The sequence below is a fragment of the Heterodontus francisci genome, chromosome 2 (genome assembly GCF_036365525.1).
Source record: "Heterodontus francisci isolate sHetFra1 chromosome 2, sHetFra1.hap1, whole genome shotgun sequence".
Taxonomy (NCBI): Eukaryota; Metazoa; Chordata; class Chondrichthyes; order Heterodontiformes; family Heterodontidae; genus Heterodontus; species Heterodontus francisci.
In genome coordinates this window covers 197,978,372-197,999,819 of record NC_090372.1, presented here as the reverse complement: position 1 = coordinate 197,999,819, position 21,448 = coordinate 197,978,372, and the positions used below count along the sequence as shown (strand labels likewise).

General features: G+C 44.2%; 1 protein-coding gene across 3 annotated transcripts in view; it reads left to right on the top strand.

The window, feature by feature from the left end:
* The first annotated feature begins 11,165 nt into the window (after positions 1-11,165).
* Positions 11,166-21,448, top strand: part of rbm33a (RNA binding motif protein 33a) — a 236,255-nt gene continuing 225,972 nt past the window's right edge. For all 3 annotated transcript variants that reach the window (XM_068015013.1, XM_068015011.1, XM_068015012.1), the window contains exons 1-2: positions 11,166-11,391; positions 16,155-16,233. In XM_068015013.1, coding sequence (XP_067871114.1) covers positions 11,373-11,391; positions 16,155-16,233 — 98 coding nt within the window. In that variant the 5' untranslated portion in view covers positions 11,166-11,372. The remainder of the gene's footprint in view (positions 11,392-16,154; positions 16,234-21,448) is intronic.

The following is a 21,448-nucleotide window of genomic DNA, read 5'->3' as shown; positions in this document are numbered from 1 at the left end:
ATTCCACCAGATTGTCTATGTCCCCTTGTAGTTTATCACTATCCTCACAGTTCACAATACTTCCAAGTTTTGTGTCATCTTCAAATTTTGAAATTGTGCCTATTACACCCAAGTATAGGTCATTAATAGAGTTGAAGGCCTTTGTGAGGTCAAAGAAGGCCATGTATAAAGCTTCCTGCTGCTCTCGAGATTTTTATTGGAGTTGTCTTTCTGTGAAGATCATGTCCACTGTGCCTCTTGATGGATGGAATCTGCATTGTGATTCCAGCAGGAGCTCTTCAGCCACGGGGAGGAGGCGTTTGAGAAGGACTCTTGTGATGACCTTCCCTGTGGCAGACAGCAGGGATACCCCTCTGCAGTTACCGCAGTCGGTCTTGTCGCCTATTTTGAAAATGGTCACAATTACAGCATCTCAGAGATCCCCTGGCATGCTGTCTACCTTCCAGATGAAGGAGATGAGACCATGTATTTGTGTCAAGAGTGCCTCTCTGCTGTATTTTAGAATTTCGGCAGGAATTCCATCTATGCTGGTGACCTTATCGTTTTTTAGCTGTCGGATGGCCTTTTCAATCTCATGTCGGGCTGGGATTGTGCTGAGGTCATGGCAGGTAGCATGCTGTGGAATGTGGTCGAGGGCACTCAATGATGAAACTCAGCATCATGCCAGTGTGCCAGCGCAGCCTTCGGTCATCTGAGGAAAAGAATATTTGATGACAAAGACCTCAAATCTGGCACCAAGTTCATGGTCTACAGGGCCACAGTGTTACCTGCCCTCCTGTATGCGTCGGAAACACGGACGCTGTACAGCAGACATCTCAAAGCCCTGGAGAGACCAGTGGTGCCTCCGCAAGGTCCTGCAAATTCAGTGGCAGGACAGGCACTCCAATATCAGTGTCCTCTCTCAGGCTAACACCCCCAGTATCGAGACACTGGTCATGGCTAGTCAGTTACGTTGGGTGGGCCACATCGTCCACATGCCTGACATAAGATGCCCAAAACAAGCTTTCTACTCCAAGCTCCGTCATGGCAAGATGTTACCAGGAGCACAGTGGAAACGCTACAAGCATGTCCTTAAAGCCTCCATGAAAAAAAAGTGACATCTCCACTGATTCGTGGGAACCTCTTGTCCGAGACTGCCCAAAATGGAGAAGAAGCATCCGTGAAGCTGCCAGCCAGTTCGAACAATGTCAACATGTCCAGGCAGCGTCCACGTGTAAAGAATGGAAGGAGCGTTCAGAAATTTGAGCATCCCATCCACTCACCTCATCAAACACCACTGCCCCACCTGTGGCAGAGTGTGCAGATCCAGAATTGGACTATTCAGTCACCTAAGAACCCACAACCCTGGAATGGAAGAAAGTCATCCTCATTCCCAGGGGACTGCTTGAGAAGAAGAGGTCATTAATATATACCAAGAAAAGCAGGGGTCCTAACATCAGGCCCTGGGGAACCCCACTGAATACCTTCCTCTAGTCTGAAAAACAACCGTTCACAACTACTCTGTCTTTCCAGTCACTCAGCCAATTTCGTATCCATGCTGCTACTGTCCCTTTTATTCCATGGGCTTAACCTTTTGTCATTTAATCTGTTCTGCCCTCCACCCTATCACAGAGCTTCCATTTTGTTCTTCTTCTCAACTTCCCCCCCCACCCCCACCTTTCACTTGCTCAAAATCTATTACATTTCGAAATTTTCTCAGTTCTGATGAAAGGTCACAGATCTGAAATTTTAACTCTGTTTCTTTTTCCACAGATGCTGCCAGACCTGCTTAGTGCTTCCAGCATTTTCTGTTTTTATTCTATCTTTTGTTTCTTCACTTGACCGTTATCAGACCTTGCACCACCATGCCTTTTATCATTTAATCACTCCAGACCTCTACAGACTTCCCCTTTTTTCTTTTGCTGCCACCCACCCACACCCGCCCCCACAAACCCTTTCCATGGTGCTGTACTTAGAATCATAGAATGGCTACAGCATAGGAGGAGGCCATTTGGCCCACCGTGTCCATGCCAGTTCTCTGTAAGAACAACTCAGCCAGTCCCAATCCCCCAACTTTTTCCCAAGGCTCTGCAATTATTTTCTCTCCAGATAGTTATCCAATACCTTTTTGAAAGCCATGGTTGAGTCTGCCTCCACCTATTACCTAATTGAATGTTTGAGTCTGGGAAATGGACATAAAAATAAGGATACACCTGCAGTGAAGCAGAAGGAAGACTGTTTAACTGTGGAATTAATTGGGACATTCTTTTCGAACTTAAACAATGAAAAACCTGGAAATGTGGAAGGAAATAAAGTTCAGAAGGTGAAATCTGAACTGACTGATTCAAAGACTGAGTTTGAAAATTCACATGTGGTTAGCAATGAAAAATCTCTAGTTACAAAAGAACCAAATGGATTGCAATTCACATCAACAGGTATGCAAAAGCCAGAGGGATTATCAAAATCATTGTTCACCCAGGCACATTGTAAAAAATTGGATTTTCATATACAGAATAAAACAACTTTCAGAAAACACCACAAAAAGAAACATTAAGTCTTAATTAAATCTTGATTTTTGGTTCAGAATTCAGCAAAGGAATATTGTCAAGATGGACGATCTTTTGGACAATGGGGAAGACTGTTATGGGTATTGCATGTGATAAGGTAGTTGTTTAAATGTTTAGCATGTTCTAAGTTATTTTATTCTTGTTGGTGTAAATGACAACACATTTCTATGGTGATGAATTGTCAATTTTTCTTAAGAGGAAGGTGTTACAATCACCTGTTTCATGGCTTGCATTAACTTTCCAGAGGTAACTTTTAGTTTGGGAATTGAATTTTTTTAATGCAAGACAAATGAAAACTCCTGGTTTGAGAAGCTGGCAAACAAACCTCTTCTTCTCTTTGGCCTCCTTGTCTCGAGACACAATGGGTAAGCGCCTGGAGGTGGTCAGTGGTTTGTGGAGCAGCGCCAATATTAGAGTGACAGACTCTTCCACAGGTGCTGCAGAAGAAATTGTTTGTCGGGGCTGTTACACAGTTGGCTCTCCCCTTGCGCTTCTGTCTTTTTTCCTGCCAACTGCTAAGTCTCTTCGACTCACCACACTTTAGCCCCGCCTTTATGGCTGTCCGCCAGCTCTGGCGATCGCTGGCAACTGACTCCCACGACTTGTGATCAGTGTCACAGGACTTCATGTCGCGTTTGCAGACGTCTTTAAAGCGGAGACATAGACGGCCGGTGGGTCTGATACCAGTGGCGAGCTCGCTGTACAATGTGTCTTTGGGGATCCTGCCATCTTCCATGCGGCTCACATGGCCAAGCCATCTCAAGTGCCGCTGACTCAGTAGTGTGTATAAGCTGGGGATGTTGGCTGCCTCGAGGACTTCTGTGTTGGAGATACGGTCCTGCCACCTGATGTCAAGTATTCTCCGGAGGCAGCGAAGGTGGAATGAATTGAGACGTCGCTCTTGGCTAACATACGTTGTCCAGGCCTCGCTGCCAAAGGGCAAGGTACTGAGGACACAGGCTTGATACACTCGGACTTTTGTGTTCCGTGTCAGTGCGCCATTTTCCCACACTCTCTTGGCCAGTCTGGACATAGCAGTGGAAGCCTTTCCCATGCGCTTGTTGATTTCTGCATCGAGAGACAGGTTACTGGTGATTGTTGAGCCTAGGTAGGTGAACTCTTGAACCACTTCCAGAGCGTGGTCGCCGATATTGATGGATGGAGCATTTCTGACGTCCTGTCCCATGATGTTCGTTTTCTTGAGGCTGATGGTTAGGCCAAATTCGTTGCAGGCAGCCGCAAACCTGTCGATGAGACTCTGCAGATACTCTTCAGTGTGAGATGTTAAAGCAGCATCGTCAGCAAAGAGGAGTTCCCTGATGAGGACTTTCCGTACTTTGGTCTTTGCTCTTAGACGGGCAAGGTTGAACAACCTGCCCCCTGATCTTGTGTGGAGGAAAATTCCTTCTTCTGAAGACTTGTATGCATGTGAGAGCAGCAGGGAAAAGAAAATCCCAAACAGTGTGGGTGCGAGAACACAGCCCTGTTTCACGCCACTCAGGACAGGAAAGGGGTCTGATGAGGTGCCGCGATGCTGAATTGTGCCTTTAATATTGTCATGGAATGAGGTGATGATACTTAGTAGCTTTGGTGGACATCCGATCTTTTCTAGTAGTCTGAAGAAACCACGTCTGCTGACGAGGTCAAAGGCATTGGTGAGATCAATGAAAGCAACGTAGAGGGGCATCTGTTGTTCGCGGCATTTCTCCTGTATCTGACAAAGGGAGAACAGCATATCAATGGTCGATCTCTTTGCACGAAAGCCACATTGTGCCTCAGGGTATACGCGCTCGGCCAGCTTCTGGAGCCTGTTTAAAGCGACTCGAGCAAAGACTTTCCCCACTATGCTGAGCAGGGAGATTCCACGGTAGTTGTTGCAGTCACCGCGGTCACCTTTGTTTTTATAGAGGGTGATGATATTGGCATCGCGCATGTCCTGAGGTACTGCTCCCTCGTCCCAGCACAGGCAAAGCAGTTCATGGAGTGCTGAGAGTATAGCAGGCTTGGCACTCTTGATTATTTCAGCGGTAATGCCGTCCTTCCCAGGGGCTTTTCCGCTGGTTAGAGAATCAATGGCATCACTGAGTTCCGATTTTGTTGGCTTATGTCCAGCTCATCCATGACTGGTCGAGGCTGGGCTGCATTGAGGGCGGTCTCAGTGACAACATTCTCCCTGGAGTACAGTTCTAGGTAGTGCTCAACCCAGCGGTCCATTTGCTTGCATTGGTCAGTGATTGTGTCCCCTGATCTAGATTTGAGGGGGGCGATCTTCTTGTTGGTTGGCCCAAAAGCTCTCTTAATGCCATCATACAGTCCTCTGATGTTTCCGGTGTCTGAGGCCAGCTGAATATGACTGCATAGGTGTTGCCAGTAGTCATTTGCGCAGCGCCTGGCTGTTCTTTGTGCAGTGCTTCTGGCTGCTGTAAGTGCTACGGATGTTAACTCGCTGGGGGATTTCTTGTTGTTCAACAGTGCAATGCGCTTAGCGGCTATGACAGGTTCCAGCTCTTCAAAATGAGTTTGAAACCAGTCTGCATTTATCTTCACACGTTTGCCATAGGTGGTCATTGCTGAGTCATAGATGGCGTCTCTGATGTGGGCCCACTTGGTCTCAGCATCCCCTGTGGGAGTGTTTTGAAGGGCTTTTACAAGTGAATTTAGAAACTTGCGTAACAGCTGTGGATAAGGAAGTCTACTCGTGTTGATGCGCGGGTGGCCCTTCTGCTTGGAGTGATGCAGCTTCTTTGGTTTGAGTCTAACCTTGCTGCACACCAGGGAGTGGTCGGTGTCACAGTCCGCACTGTGGAAGCTGCGTGTGACTTGAACACTGTTTAAGGAGGCTCATCTTGAGACGATGAGGTCCAGCTGGTGCCAACGACATGATCTTGTGTGCCTCCATGAAACCTGGTGACAGGGTTTAGTGTGAAAGAACGAGTTGGTGATGCAGAGGTTATGATAGGTACACAACTCAAGCAGTCTCTGTCCATTCTCATTCATCCTTCCAACACCATAGCGCCCAAGGCAGGAGGGCCATGAGTCATGGTCGGCCCCAACCCTGGCATTAAAGTCCCCCAGCAGGAACAGGTGTTTGGTGTTGGGGATGCTACTAATGATATTATGGAGTTCTTCGTTGAACTGGTCTTTAGCTTCAGGTGGGGAGCAGAGTGTTGGAGCATTGATGCTGAGTAGGTGTACTGGACCAGAGGCGGTGAGCAGTCGGATGGACAGTATGCATTCTGAGCCATTTGAGGGAGGCTCTATCATGCTGAACAAGGAGTTTCCGATGGCGAAGCCCACTCCATGCTGTCTTGGTTCTTCAGGATCCCTACCCTGCCAGAAGAAGGTGTAGTCTTGCTCTGTTAGAGATCCACTCGCAGGGAGGCGTGTCTCCTGAAGTGCTGCAATGTCTACATTGAGTCTACTGAGCTCGTTGTTAATGATGGCAGTCTTCCGAGAATCGTTGATTTGTGTAAGGTCTTCCGACAGGCCAGGACACGTAATTCTGACGTTCCAGCTTGCAAAACGAAGGTCTGGTACCTTCTTTCCTTTTTGCGTGCTGTTTGGTGTGGTGTTGCAGTCCACTTTTCGGGCAATGACCCTGAGCAAAAAGCACCCATTGAAGCAGGTGGACTGTGGCGGGACAGAACCTTATTGACCGGGGACTGCCCGGTTTGAGGCGGGCGGTAGATGTCCGGTGAGGTGCGATGACCTCTCCCACCGACAAAGGCAACCCGTGGCGCCCAATCTCTACGCCAACTGAGCTGGACTTATAACCCGTAACTGCTGCCTTCCGTGTTGTTTCGGTTGCTGTGAGGCGACTATGGAGTGACCTCTTCATGGCGCATGCCTGGGCGAATGTATGGAGGTTGAGAGTTGCCCAAGCATCAAAACCCCCCTCTCGGCCTTTCTGGTGGGGTCCAAAGGAGTGCAGAGCACAACGTTTGGCACCGGTATGGCTGCAGGAACTGCCGGAAACATGCCAAAGGTGACACATGACTGCCTACGGGGTTCCGCTCCGGATTATCTGTTAGGGTTTACTCCCTTAGCCTTGGTCTCTCCCGAGACGCCCTCAAGGCAGTGCGGTTGTTAGGGCCCCTACACAGGGGTAGGAGGATGCCTAGTGCGAGGGGAGGGGTGGAGGGAAGGGGGTGCGGGGGGGAACTGGGAAGGGGGCTGTAAGGGGGAAGGGGGGGTGCAGGGGGAAGATGGTGCAAGGGGGGAGAAATGAAGGGGTTGCGAAGGGGGGAGGGGGTGGGGGAGGGGTGTGTGGGGGGGCTGAGCAGGGAGAGTGGAGCTGGGAAGGGGAAGAGGAGCGTGGGGGAAGGGGAGGAAAGGGGATGCAGGTCATAAACCATTTCATCAGTTCCCACCATCGACGCCGGGAAAGCTCATTCGCGTCCTCCAGGAGGTGAGCGACAGCCTCGGGCGCCAGTACCAGCAGGAATTCGCCAACATTGCGCTGCAGATGCGCTACGAGCCTCATATCTCCCGCGGGCGTTTTGAAGTTGTGTGGCAGAAAGCAGGAAACTACAGGCCAATTAGCTTTACATCTGTCTCAGGGAAAATGTTAGAAGCTATTATTAAAGATGTTATAGCAAGGCATTTAGAAAAATTCAAGGTAATCAGGCAGAGACAACATGGTTTTGTGAAAGGGAAATCATGTTTAACCAATTTATTAGAGTTCTTTGAGGGAGTTACATGTGCTGTGAATAAATGGGAACCGGTGGATGTATTGTGCTTAGATTGCCAGAAGGCATTTGATAAGGTGCCACATCAAAGGGTATTGCAGAAAATAAAAGCTCATGGTGTAGGGCATAACATATTGGCATGGATAGAAGATTGGTTAACTAACAGAAAACAGAGAATAGGCATAAATTTCCTGGTTGGCAAGATGTAACGAGTGGTGTGCAACAGGGATCTGTGCTGGGGCCTCAACTTTTTACAATTTATATAAATGACTTAGATGAAGGGACCGAAGGTAGGTTGCTAGATTTGCCGATGACACAAAGATAGGTAGGCAAGTAGGTTGTGAAGAGGACATAAGGAGGCTACAAAGGGATATAGATAGCTTAAGTGAGTGGGCAAAGACCTGGCAAATGCACTATAATGTTGGAAAGTGTGAAATTGTCCACTTTGGCAGGAAGAATAAAAAAAAAGCTTATTATCTAAATGATGAGAGATTGCAGAGCTCTGAGATGCAGAGGGATCTGGGTGTCCTCGTGCATGAATCACAAAAGGTTAGTATGCAGGTACAGCACGTAATTAGGAAAGCTCATAGAATGTTATCATTTATCACGAGGGGAATTGAATACAAAAGTAGGGAGGTAATGCTTCAGCTATACAGGGCATTGGTGAGACCACATCTGGAGTATTGTGTACAGTACTGGTCCCCTTATTTAAGGAAGGATGTAAATGTGTTGGAGGCAGTACAGAGAAGGTTTATTAGACTAATACCTGCAATGGGCGGGCTGTCTTATGAGGAAAGGTTGGACAGGCTAGGCTTGTATCTGCCGGAATTTAGAAGAGTAAGGCGACTTGATTGAAACATATAAGATCCTGAGGGGTCTTGAGAGGGTGGTTGTTTCCCCTTGTGGTAGAAACTAGAACTAGGAGTCACTGTTTAAAAATAAGGGGTTGCCCATTTAAGATGGAGATGAGGAGAAATGTTTTTCTCTCAGAGTGTCGTGAGTCTTTGGAATTCTCTTCCTCAAAAGGCGGCGGAAGCAGAGTCTTTGAATATTTTTAAGGCAAAGGTAGATAGATTCTTGATAAGCAAGGATGTGGAAGGTTATTGGGGGTAGGTGGAAATGTGAAGAAATCAGTTCATGCATGACCTTATTGAATGGCGAAGCAGGTTCAAAGGGCTGAGTGCCTACTCCAGCTCCTAATTCGTATGTTCGTATTCCTTGATTCCGAGCAGCATTCAGTCACTTTTCTTTAGTAATTCCGTCATTACCTCCAGACTAACTTGCCTACTGTTGATCATGTTATTTGTCATAGGTTCACACTCAAAAATACAAAATCACACATTATAATCTAATCTATTACTCCTTCTGTATTAAATTTATATTGTGGTTAAAAAGACAAAAATCCCTATTGTCCTTCCTTTTTTTAAGTTTCCATCAGTCCAACTGTGAGAAATGTTTTCTCAGTGTCACCTTGGTGACCTGTCTGCCTTTCTAACTCAGGCTAACCTCTTTCCCATAATGTGCATTGATCAGCCATTTTGTATGAAGATCTCTAAAACCTACTTGAGGAGCAGAGGGAAATAGATGTCAATCATATGATGGAAATTATTGTCTGGTTGATCTCTTCAATAAAAATTCATCACTTGGGCAATATTATTCACTTTTAATTTATGGATACTCCAGGGCTTTTTTTCAAATACTTTCATGGGAAGTAGGCATTGATGGCAAGGCCAGCATTTTTGCCTATCCCAAACTGGTCTAGACAACTGAATGGCTTGCTGGGCCATTTCAGAGGGCAGTTAAGAGTCAACCACATTGCTGTGGATCTGGTGTCATATGTAGACCAGACCAGGGAAGGACGGCAGATTTCTTTCCCTATTGGGCATTAGCAAACCAGGTGGTTTTTTTGTTTACAACAATGATACTTTCATAGCACTATTACTAAGAACAGCTTTCAATTCCAGAATTTTATTAATTCATTGAAGTTAATTCCACCAACTGTCAGGGTGGTATTTGAACCAACATCCTCAGAGCATTAACCTAGGCTTCCAGAGCGGCGCAGTGGTTAGCACTGCGGCCTCACAGCTCCAGGGACCCGGGTTCGATTCTGGGTACTGCCTGTGCGGAGTTTGTAAGTTCTCCCTGTGCCTGCGTGGGTTTTCGCCGGGTGCTCCGGTTTCCTCCCACATCCAAAAGACTTGCAGGTGATAGGTAAATTGGCCATTGTAAATTGCCCCTCGGTGATAGGGAATATGGGATTACTGTAGGGTTAGTATAAAGGGGTGGTTGTTGGTCGGCACAGACTCGGTGGGCCGAAGGGCCTGTTTCAGCGCTGTATCTCTAAATAAAAATAAATAAATAGTACTAATTCACTGAAGTGACCACTGCACCACTATCTTCCCCAGGACAATTGTAGAGGCTTGGCAACACGATATGTATTAGGCTTTGAGTTTACTAATTTTTTACAGTGGGATGCATGGAATAAGACCCATTGAATACAGTTTCTATCAGTTGAAGGGGCATAGCTTCAGCAACTGCTGTTTGCCTCTATGGAACTCATGCACCAAACGCAGGATATATAAGCAACTGCAAAGGAAGATGGTTGTGGCTGTTGGAGGTCAAACATCTGAGCTCCAGGACATCACTGCAGGAGTTCCTCAGGGTAGTGTCCTCGGCCCAACCATCTTCAGCTGCTTCATCAATGACCTTCCTTCAATCATAAGGTCAGAAGTGGGGATGTTCGCTGATGATTGCACAATGTTCAGCACCATTGACAACTCCTCAGATACTGAAGCAGTCCATGTGGAAATGCAGCAAGACTTGGACAATATCCAGGCTTGGGTTGATAAATGGCAAGTAACATTCGCGCCACACAAGTGCCAGGCAATGACCATCTCCAACAAGGGTGGATCTAACCATCTCCCCTTGACATTAACATCGCTGAATCCCCCACTATCAACATCCTAATGGTTACCATTGACCAGAAACTGAACTGAAGTGGCCATATAAATACTGTGGCTACAAGAGCAGGTCAGGGGCGAGGAATCCTGTGGTGAGTAACTCACCTCCTAACTCCCCAAAGCCTGTCCACCATCTACAAAGCACAAATCAGGAGTGTGATGGAATACTCTCCACTTGCCTGATGGGTGCAGCTCCAACAACACTCAAGAAGCTCGACACCATCCAGGACAAAGCAGCCCGCTTGGTAGGCACCCCATCCACAAACATTCACTCCCTCCACCACCAACGCACAGTGGCAGCAGTGTGTGCCATCTACAAGATGCACTGCAGCAACGCACTAAGGCTCCTTCGGCAGCACTTCAAAACCCTCTACCAACTAGAAGGACAAGGGCAGCAAATGCATGGGAACACCACCACCTGCAAGTTCCCCTCCAAGTCACACACCATCCTGACTTGGAACTATATCGCCGTTCCTTCAGTGTGGCTGGGCCAAAATCCTGGAACTCCCTTCCTAACAGCACTGTGGGTGTACTACTCCTCATGGACTACAGCGGTTCAAGAAGGCAACTCACCACCACCTTCTCAAGTACAATTAGGGATGGGCAATAAATGCTCGCCTGGCCAGCAACGCCCACATAAAATAAATAAAAAAATTTATTTGTTCCAGATTGGTAACAGAAGGGTAGATGCCTCAAACCCATTTAAAGTAACAAAGTCTGTAAATTCAAGCTTGTGTTGCATCAAAGTTATTCCCAACAGTTTATACACACACACACACACTTGTAGTTTAATATTTAAACCAAAATATATTTGTACAATTTTCAAAACATTTGTAAGTTTTCGTGGCTGAAATGTAATCGGGGAGATTTTACTGGGTTCTTATCTTTAAGAAACCAAACCAGAGCAAAGCCTTCAACTAAACACAATACAGCTAGCTTCCGCACGCATGCGCGGCGGCAGAGGTGTCTTCCAGTATACCGTGATGCTGCACGGGCACAGTGCCATTCCGCCATGTTGTGATTTACCCTCTCTCTCGAGACGAGTGGAGGAGGGGGGAAAAGAAAAAAAAGCGAAATATTTAAATCGTTTTTTTTTTCATTTTTTCATCTCGGCTCCTCGACGAAGTGAATCCAGGTTAATGCAACTCCGACTGTCGACTTAATAGAATCGCTGCACGATGGCCTGCAACGCACAAGGTAATTTCCCAATCGCAGGTTCAGGTCGTGAAAACAAGTCATTGCAATGATAAATAGTTCGGTAAGGCTGTCGGTGATGCGTAGGCCGAAGCCCGGTATGGGAAAATGAGAGGCCCAAACCTGGGTCAGGCGCCGGCCTTGGCCGAGTCAGTCCAGGATGGTTGTTTGCATCGGTCCTGGAGGCCGGTGCTGCTGAACCGCGTTTGCCTCGCTTGATGCTGCTGCGGGATTAACAGTTTGATCAGCGAATATCTCCAATCCCACCTCTTCCCCCACCGAATAGAAGGAGGGGGATGGGCTGTGGTTTGATTGAATTCTGGTACGGGTGGTGTGTTGTTGGCCGCAGTCTTCATTGCTGGGTCCCCTTCGGACTGATCTCTTTCTCCTCCCCAACCCCCTCCTCCATTTACAGCCTTTATCACTATTTAACACCCAATGTTACTAAAGCTTTCTGTTTTCTTGACTCATCAAGATTGTGAGATGAAGAGTTGGCCAGTGTACCTCTTTTGAAAACTACTAATGTTTACTATTTGCTATCAAAAACACCAATTTCTTACTTGTGTATTTTGTATTTATTTCATCACTACTACTTGATTTTTCTTTCTCTCATTTTTCAGTCATGGTATTGGCTGGAGCGGTTTATATCATGAAACTATATAAGACCTAGCAGATCTATGGTTTTCAGCATTTTCTGTTTTTATGTTAGATCTTTTGTGCTACTCTTGGTAGTCTGCAGCACAGTTTTGATGTTTAGGTTCTAAATTGGCCTGAGCTTTTAGGGACACTGCTTTAAATGGCCAAATCTGGGTGATTACAGCTATTTATGAACTGTTTAATCTTATCAGATGTCAGCTGTAATTGTTAATAAAGTGAAGGCTCCAAATCAGTCATTACATTTATAACAATTAAATTCATGTTTAATTCAAATTGCTAGAAAATGCATTTTTTGTGTCTTTCTGAGTATCAGGCGATAAGACAAAATAAAATCTGTGTTCCATGGTTGCTAGCACAAAAACATGTTGTAAGTATATTCCATAGGATTCATGAGTTGCATTTTTTAACCAACTGGCAGTGTAGAGTATTTTATTAAACTAAAGTGCTGAGAAATGTTAACAGCTTTAGGTATGTTTATGTGCAGATTAAAGGGAAACAGTGTACCCTTTATATGTTAAATCATCGTGTATTTGTGAAAATAATAAAGAAAAAGGAGTTGTTTAGTTCTAGAATTTTTGCCCTGCTCTGTTTTGGAACCTTCCCCCATCCCCACAAATAATTTGTGGATGAAATCTTTAAAAAAAGGCAGGCTACTATCCACACATTTTTATGGATGAGTTTGGAGAGCAAGCAAAAATAATGTAAAAGCAATGGTTTTGGGGAAAATATCATTTCAGTTAATGTTTAATGGAAAAACTATAAGAACAAAGAGCTGCAGTTGTCTGCCAGTATATCTTATTCATAGTGTTTTGAGGAATCCCGAGTTTCCAAAAGTCAGTATTAATAGTGATCCATTTGAGCAGTTGACTGTATATCTATGGAATATTTTGATCTTTGGCCTTAATTTCCCTCCTACTGTTTTCCCTTTCTTCAAACTTATTGCAGCATATTCATTTTTTTCAGTATGAAGCACTGAAATTTAAGCTCTAAAACTAAATATCTAGGACCGTACCAAGACTCTCCTGGGTCTGATAGTTGTCCAGTAAAGAGAAAGTAACGCATGTGAATCTTGTAGGTGTTGAGGAGGAGGAATTAGACAATGTAGGTGTAGAGATCAGGGAGGGGGATTGTGATATACTCGAACAAATTAGTATTGAAAGGGAGGAAGTATTAGCTGTTTTAGCAGGCTTAAAAGTGGATAAATCCCCAGGCCCAGATGAGATGTATCCCAGGCTGTAATGTGAGTCAAGGGAGGAAATAGCAGGTGCTGTGACACAAATTTTCAAATCCTCTTTGGCTACAGGAGAGGTGCCAGAGGACTGGAGGATAGCGAATGTGGTACCATTATTCAAGAAGGGTATCAGGGATAAACCAGGTAATTACAGGCCAGTGAGTCTAACATCAGCGGTAGGGAAATTATTGGAAAAAATTCTGAGGGACAGGGTTAATCTCCACTTGGAGAGGCAGGAATTAATCAAGGATAGTTAGCATAGCTTTGTCAGGGGGAGACCATGTCTAACAAATTTGATTGAATTTTTCGAGGAGGTGACTAGATGTGTAGATGAGGGTAAAGCAGTTGATTTATTCTACATGGACTTCAGTCAGGCTTTGATAAGGTCCGACATAGGAGATTGGTTGGTTAAGAAGGTAAGAGCCCATGAGATCCATGGCAATTTGGCAAATTGGATCCAAAATTGGCATAGTGGCAGGAGGCAGAGGGTAATGGTCGAGGGCTGTTTTTGCGATTGGAAGCCTGTGACCAGTGGTGTACTGCAAGGATCGGTGCTGGGACCCTTGCTGTTTGTAGTGTACATTAATGATTTAGACGTGAATACAGGAGGTATGATCAGTAAGTTCGCAGATGACAGGAAAATTGATGGTGTCGTAAATAGTGAGGAGGAAAGCCTTAGATTACAGGACGATGTAGATGGGCAGAGTAGTGGCAAATGGAATTTAATCCTGAGAAGTGTGAGGTGATGCATTTTGGGAGGACTAACAAGGCAAGGGAATATCAAATGCATAGTAGGACCCTAGGAAGGTCAGAGGGACCTTGGTGTCCTTGTCCATAGATCACTGAAGGCATCAGCATGGGTAGATAAGGTGGTTAGGGAGGCTTTATTAGCCGAGGCATAGAATATAAGAGCAGGGAGGTTATGATGGAGCTGTATAAAATGCTAGTTAGGCCACAGCTTGGAGTACTGTGTACAGTTCTGGTGCCACACTATAGGAAAGCTGTGTTTGTACTGGAGTGGGTGCAGAGGAGATTCACCAGGATGTTGCCTGGGCTGGAGCAATTCAGCTATGAAGAGAGACTGGATAGGCTAGGGTTGTTTTCCTTAGAGCTGAGGGGGGACCTGACTGAGGTATACAAAATTATGAGGGGTGTAGATTGGAAGAAACTTTTTCCCTTCGCGGAGGTGTCAATAACCAGGGAGCATAAATTTAAGTTAAGGGGCGAGAGGTTTAGAGGGGATTTGAGGAAAAGTTGGAATCTGGAACACACTGCCTGAAGGGGTGGTAGAGGCAGGAACCCTCACAACAATTAAGAAGTATTTAGATGAGCACTTGAAACGCCATAGCATACAAGGCTACGGGACAAGCACTGGAAAATGGGATTAGAATAGATAGGTGCTTGATGGCTGGCACGGACACGATGGGTCAAAGGGCCCGTTTCTGTGCTGTATAACTATGACTCTGACTATATAAATACTGTTTTAAAAAAGTGACAGCAAGTCAAACATATCTAATGTTTTTATTTGACAATTAGCCATCTTAGACAGGCAGACTACCTTATACATTGCCTGGCTTTAGCTGCTGCTCTGCTCAGAAAGCTCTGCACAATTATAAAGCAGAGTTATACTGAGCTTTCTGCTCCATTGAACTTTGTACTGCTGCTCTCAAGTCAGATTGATCTTTGATTCTGAATTTATAATGGAACTTGAGCAATGGTATTAAAATTGTAGCTTGGATGCACTATGTTTTAAGTGTCACTTATATTTATAGTGTACACTGGAAGAACATTAGAGTTAGTGACAGATCTGAATATAGTTACTTTTCTTAAAGTGTGTGGTTTTGTGCCATATACCCATTTCATACTGGTTTCATTTAACATTTATCTTTTAAAAAATCCACAGTGATAGTTTAAACATATTCTGGTTAGTATGCATTTGGGGAAGAAAAATATCTTCAGTTTATTTAAAAATGTTAGTCCTGTTCTGTATGTTGTCAAGTTCTTGTGTGTTGTGGCAGCATTCATGCAGGTAAATGGTAAGGATTCCAGCAAAGTCCTGACTTGAGCCTTATAGATGTTGGATAGGCTTCGAGGGGGTCAAGAAATGAGTCACTCATTGAAGAGAACCTAGCTTATGCTCTGGTATTTATGTGGCTGGTCTAGATAGGTCACGACTAACCATAAACCTATCCGGATGTTCATGGTGGGGGACTTGGCAAGAGTGATATTGATGAAGGTTGTCAGAGACGACTTGGGGGGGGGGTTGGGGGAGGGTGTGGCGGGGTTGGGTCATGGTCAGTGGTGGTATACAGTTCTTCTGATGGCTCACAGTAACTCATGGTGTGCAGATTTGGCCATGGTCTGTCCCACATAATATATTGGAAGCACCACACTACATGATGCAGGTTTTAAACACAAGATTTTGTTTAATTGCTAACCTTGCTTGAGGCAAATTGCATACTTGTGTCCTCATTCGTTTACATTAGTCATGAATTGGTTTGAGTTGCTGTCCCTTTCCATTAAATTTTGTATTCTTGGTATTACATTAAGTGGGCATCAAACAGACTAATTGTTGGTGTAAACAGTAAAATAGGGCCTAGAGTTTGTGTTGCTCAGCTGATATTTGTACAGTGGTTCCTTTGCAACCATTTCATGTACAAATGGTTCCTTTGTCAATAATAGACTTTATTGTAGACAATTATCACTGAGCAATATTCCAACACTGATAATTTCTTATCTTGACCACAAAAAGTAACTTAAAAATTAAGATCTTAAGTTTAGCACTTGTCAGTACAATGTATACGTTAAAGTGGTAGTATTTCTGTGGTGGAATGACTTTTGATTGGTAAACTAAATCTTTACTTTTTTGCTTCTGTAGAAGATGAATTTGACCAGCTTGATAAACCAGGCGCTGAGAGATTTCGGAGAAGGCGAACAACCAATGAAGAGTGGGACAGGTAGCTCAAGAATTTTATTCTTGTAAATCATTTGCAAAATTCTGAATTACTCTCTTTTAAGCAAATGATTCACAAATGCTTCTGTTACCAGCAAATGGTAAACTAGCATAAAATATGACTGTGGAGAAATTTCCCTTTAATTGGATGCTAAGATGTTAGACTTTGCTTTTTCTTTGAAAATACATTTCTTTCCATTGAATTTGCTCATTAAGGCCTTCAGTCCTTCAGGGACTTCCACCTGCTTTTCCAAGCTCCATGCAGTTGGGTGCTTACTGTTGGGGTTGACTAGCAACTAGCTATAGTATTCTATCCAGGCCTCTGGCATTATCTCATGGAGCACTGGTCTTGGCAGTCTTTCACACAAGCGCAAAGGAACCCTTTTAACCATTGCTAGCTTTAGGTAACAAAAACCACTTAAGTAGTATGATTGTGTAATTGCATCCCCTTGTGAATGAATCAGCTCACAGATCCCACTTCATCTCTCAAGATCCTTTTGGCCTAGCATGCTGCATCATAATCTATCTTTTCAGCAGCTGTTGATTGCTTTGAAGAAGCTGAAAGTAAAACTCTAAAGACCCTATGTTTATGTCTCCCAACTCTCCACTGCATTTAATAGGCTGCTGCTTAATGCATGAGCATCTAGCTTCAGCTTTTTTGATTTCTGATGCACAGGTAAGGAAATTATTGATCATGTTAGCTGCTGTAGGGTCCACCCTATTGGTAGTCATGCAGGCTTGGTCCCAGAAGCCTCAGTTAGCAATATCTTCTGTGTGGTTGATTGCCTTGGTCTGATCACTCACAATAGAGACCATCAGCCTAAGATGACTAATAGCTGCTCTCTTGACAAAATCGGTCTCCCTAATCAGGTTTTTGGATTTCTTTATGCTCACTGGGGGGAAAAGAAAGGTAAAATATTAAGGGATGAGTCATCCCCAACCAATTTGTACATCTAGAGACTCTTTGCTGGGTGGTATTGGCAGAAGCATAGGTTATTTTAGCTGATTGCCCATTCTCTTGGCGGGCAGTAATGCCGGGGAGTAATTGTAAGCAAGGAAAGGTGGGACTAAGCACCACAGCTCTTTCAAAGAGCAGGCATGATGAGCCGAATGGCCCACTTCTGTGCCTTATATTTCCATGATTCTATTCCGTGAAAATAATTCACAAATGGAGCAGTAATTCAAAACAGTTTTAATTAGTTTACTGCTATAGTTAACAATTGCTGGTCTGATTCAGATGCTTAATGTTGGAGTTTAGTAACCCCTCTGAGCCAGTTTAAAAAAAATGCTGGTGAGCAGAAAGTTGACGAACGTTTAAAACAGGTGGTGGCCAAGAGAGTGTGGGAAAATGGCGCACTGACACGGAACACAAAAGTCCGAGTGTATCAAGCCTGTGTCCTCAGTACCTTGCTCTATGGCAGCGAGGCCTGGACAACGTATGTCAGCCAAGAGCGACGTCTCAATTCATTCCATCTTCGCTGCCTCCGGAGAGTACTTGGCATCGGGTGGCAGGACCGTATCTCCAACACAGAAGTCCTCGAGGCGGCCAACATCCCCAGCTTATACACACTACTGAGTCAGCGGCGCTTAAGATGGCTTGGCCATGTGAGCCGCATGGAAGATGGCAGGATCCCCAAAGACACATTGTACAGCGAGCTCGCCACTGGCATCAGACCCACCGGCCGTCCATGTCTCCGCTTTAAAGACGTCTGCAAACGTGACATGAAGTCCTGTGACATTGATCACAAGTCGTGGGAGTCAGTTGCCAGCGTTCGCCAGAGCTGGTGGACAGCCATAAAGGCGGGGCTAAAGTGTGGCGAGTCGAAGAGACTTAGCAGTTGGCAGGAAAAAAGACAGAAACGCAAGGGGAGAGCCAACTGTCTAACGGCCTCGACAAACAATTTCTTCTGCAGCACCTGTGGAAGAGCCTGTCACTCTAGAATTGGCCTTTATAGCCACTCCATGCGCTGCTCCACACACCACTGACCACCTCCAGGCGCTTACCCATTGTCTCGAGATAAGGAGGCCAAAGAAAAAAAAAGATCGTGTCATTTACTCTTCCAACTTGATAGCTATCAGTGTTAAGTTTGTATTGTTGTAACAGTGTGTGGATTTAGTGGTGTTCTATTAAAATTGCACTGAGAATTTGACAATATAATGACATGGTTTCATAGTGCTATGTGACACTTTCTTGAATAACAGACTCTTGTTTATGAAAAATTTTCATTGCTTTATGGTTTTCCTGTATGTTTGCAAAATCTAAGTATATGAAGGCCAAAAAATTCATAAGTTATGCTGGTAGCTGAAGTTGTTTTGGAACAATTGGGTTGAAGTATCAGCTAGAATAACTTCAGCTCTCTGTTTACACCATGGCAGGAGATATGGATGATTGCAAAATGCATCCTGGTGTGAAGTACATGCATCTGTAAGCGATTTGTGATGTTACAACATGACTTGCATTTGTATCGATACTGATGTAATTTAGATTTGCCAGTTTTATATCCTTGGTGTACAGGCCCAGGGTTTGTGTAAGTTAGCTTAAATATATTGATACTTTGTCCAGGAGTTATACCTCTGCGAACACTAAAAGTGCAGGTTCCGAGACATCAGCTAGTCTTGTAATGTCACCTGGCGATAAAATGCTTCTGTGTTAAACCAGTTAAACATTTATATTCATTCTTGTGCAGTTAGGACAAAAATAAAATGGAAAAATTTTGTACAGGATTTTGTTTGCTGTAATTAGATTGATGTTTATGCTAAAATTGCATGTGAAAGGTTTTTGTTAAAAAGAAAGTCCCTTTTGCAAAAGAAATGTAAAAGTTGTTTTTGGGCATTTCCTACGCTATAAGACTTTGCAAGAATGAGTCAGAAATATTTATCAGGATAGTGTGCATCTAAATCCTTATGTGATACTCAGCTATGAGAATGAGGCTAGTAGTTGGTGAGGCAAAAATTATATCAGTTTCCTTATCTAACACATTTCTTGTATATAATCACTGTATTGATCATTATTGCATGTATTTAATATTCTGACAGTTCTGCCTAATTTTTCTGCCATTTCCCTAGATAATGAAACCAGCATAACTGTAAAGGAACTACATAATTCATGCTCCTATTCGCGTTCTCAATTGCCCATGATAATTCTGCCACAAGTTTATACAGTGCCTTTCATGACTTCAGGATGTCCTATAATGTTTTACAACCAAAGAAGTAATTTTAGAAATGTAGCCTCTGTTTAATTATAAAAATCGTGGTAGCAATTTAAAAAGGAGGCTCGCCTTTAAAAAGGTGGCTCACTGGCAATTAGGCAGTTTAGGGTAGTGATCCCTCTAGCCACTAGACAGTAAATGCTGGCCTTGCCAGTGACACTCACGTCCCATGACTGAACATATAAGCAATTGTCAGTACTTGTGTCAAGTTTGGGAGGTTTTCCAAGCAAGTTAAGAGTTTACAATTGTATGCAATGCTGCATCTTGTTATTGTGGATGTAATGGCCCATTGAGTGAGTTATGCAAGGATGATTGAATTTAAGGAAACCTCGGGCGGCACAGTGGCGCAGTGGTTAGCACCGCAGCCTCACAGCTCCAGGGACCCGGGTTCGATTCCGGGTACTGCCTGTGTGGAGTTTGCAAGTTCTCCCTGTGTCTGCGTGGGTTTTCTCCGGGTGCTCCGGTTTCCTCCCACAAGCCAAAAGACTTGCAGATTGATAGGTAAATTGGCCATTATAAATTGTCACTAGTATAGGTAGGTGGTAGGGAAATATAGGGACAGGTGGGGATGTTTGGTGGGAATATGGGATTAGTGCAGGATTAGTATAAATGGGTGGTTGATGTTCGGCACAGACTCGGTGGGCCGAAGGGCCTGTTTCAGTGCTGTATCTCTAATCTAATCTAATCTAAACTTGGATTACTTTCTCCTGTGAGGCATTTCATGATTAATTTAATTGAATGTACTCTTTCTGTCTACTGCTTACTCACTGGGCTATGAGGTAGCATTAAGTCATGGGAGCTGCCTAGTTTTTGACACTAACCTCTCAAAGTATTACTGTTATATTCCACCCATTTGATTTTAACTGGAATATTTCAGTTGGTTTAGGTCCAAAAGTACAGTTTTGGTCTCCTTAGCTAAGGAAAGATATACTTGCCTTGGAGGGAGTGCAACAAAGGTTCACCAGACTGATCCCTGGGATGGAAGGATTGTCCTATGAGGAGAAATTGAGGAGACTGGGCCTATATTCTCTAAAGTTTAGAAGAATGAGAGGTGATCTCATTGAAGCATAGAAAATTCTTACAGGGTTCGACAGGGTGGGTGCAGGAAGGATGTTTCCCCTGGCTGGGGGTGTCTAGAACCAGGGAGGCCATTTAGGACTGAGATGAGGAGGAACTTCTTCACTCAGTGGGTGGTGAATCTTTGGAATTCTCTACCCCAGAGGGCTGTTGAGGCTCAGTCATTGAGGATGTTCAAGACTGAGATCGATAGATTTCCAGATACTAATGATATCAAGGGATATGGGGATAGTGCAGGAAAATGGCATTGAGGTAGAAGATCAACCATGATCTCGTTAAATGGCGGAGCAGGCTTGAGGGGCCAAATGGTCTACTCTTGCTCCTATTTCCTATGTTCCCATACAGGAATGGATCTGTGGAAATTTGTAATAGCCTTTCGAAATTTGATTATAATGACATAAGCATTGCATTCTAAAGACATGGTTAATGAGTCCACAACACAGTTTAATTCATTGAATGTTAATGAACTGCAGATATTGGGGTTGAGTTTCCACTTGTCATATCAGCACAATTTAGGTGGAATTGTCCTAATCAGCAGAAGTTGAGGAATTTTAAAGTGTAAATGAGCTACACCCATGCTTGACTATGCTGCTCTGTTGCACTGATCCAAGGAAAAATTTTGCATTGGAAAGATGCAAATTAATTTGAACAGAAACTTGAAAAATAAGTTCAAATTGGAAAAAAATAGCACAATTTCAAGTGCATTTTGGGCACAGTTTCCTGGTTGCTCACAAAGTGGATGCAAATAAGAGAAAGATTCCCTCAGTACTGCACTGGAGTGTCAGCTTTGGTTTTTTTGACTCAAGTCCTGAAATGGGACTTGAACTCAGAACCTTGAGTCTCAGACGAGAGTGCTACCAACTGAGCCAAAGCTGACACTCAAATGGAAAAATTAAAAGGAAAATATAACGCTGTAAATCTGAAATTAAAAAC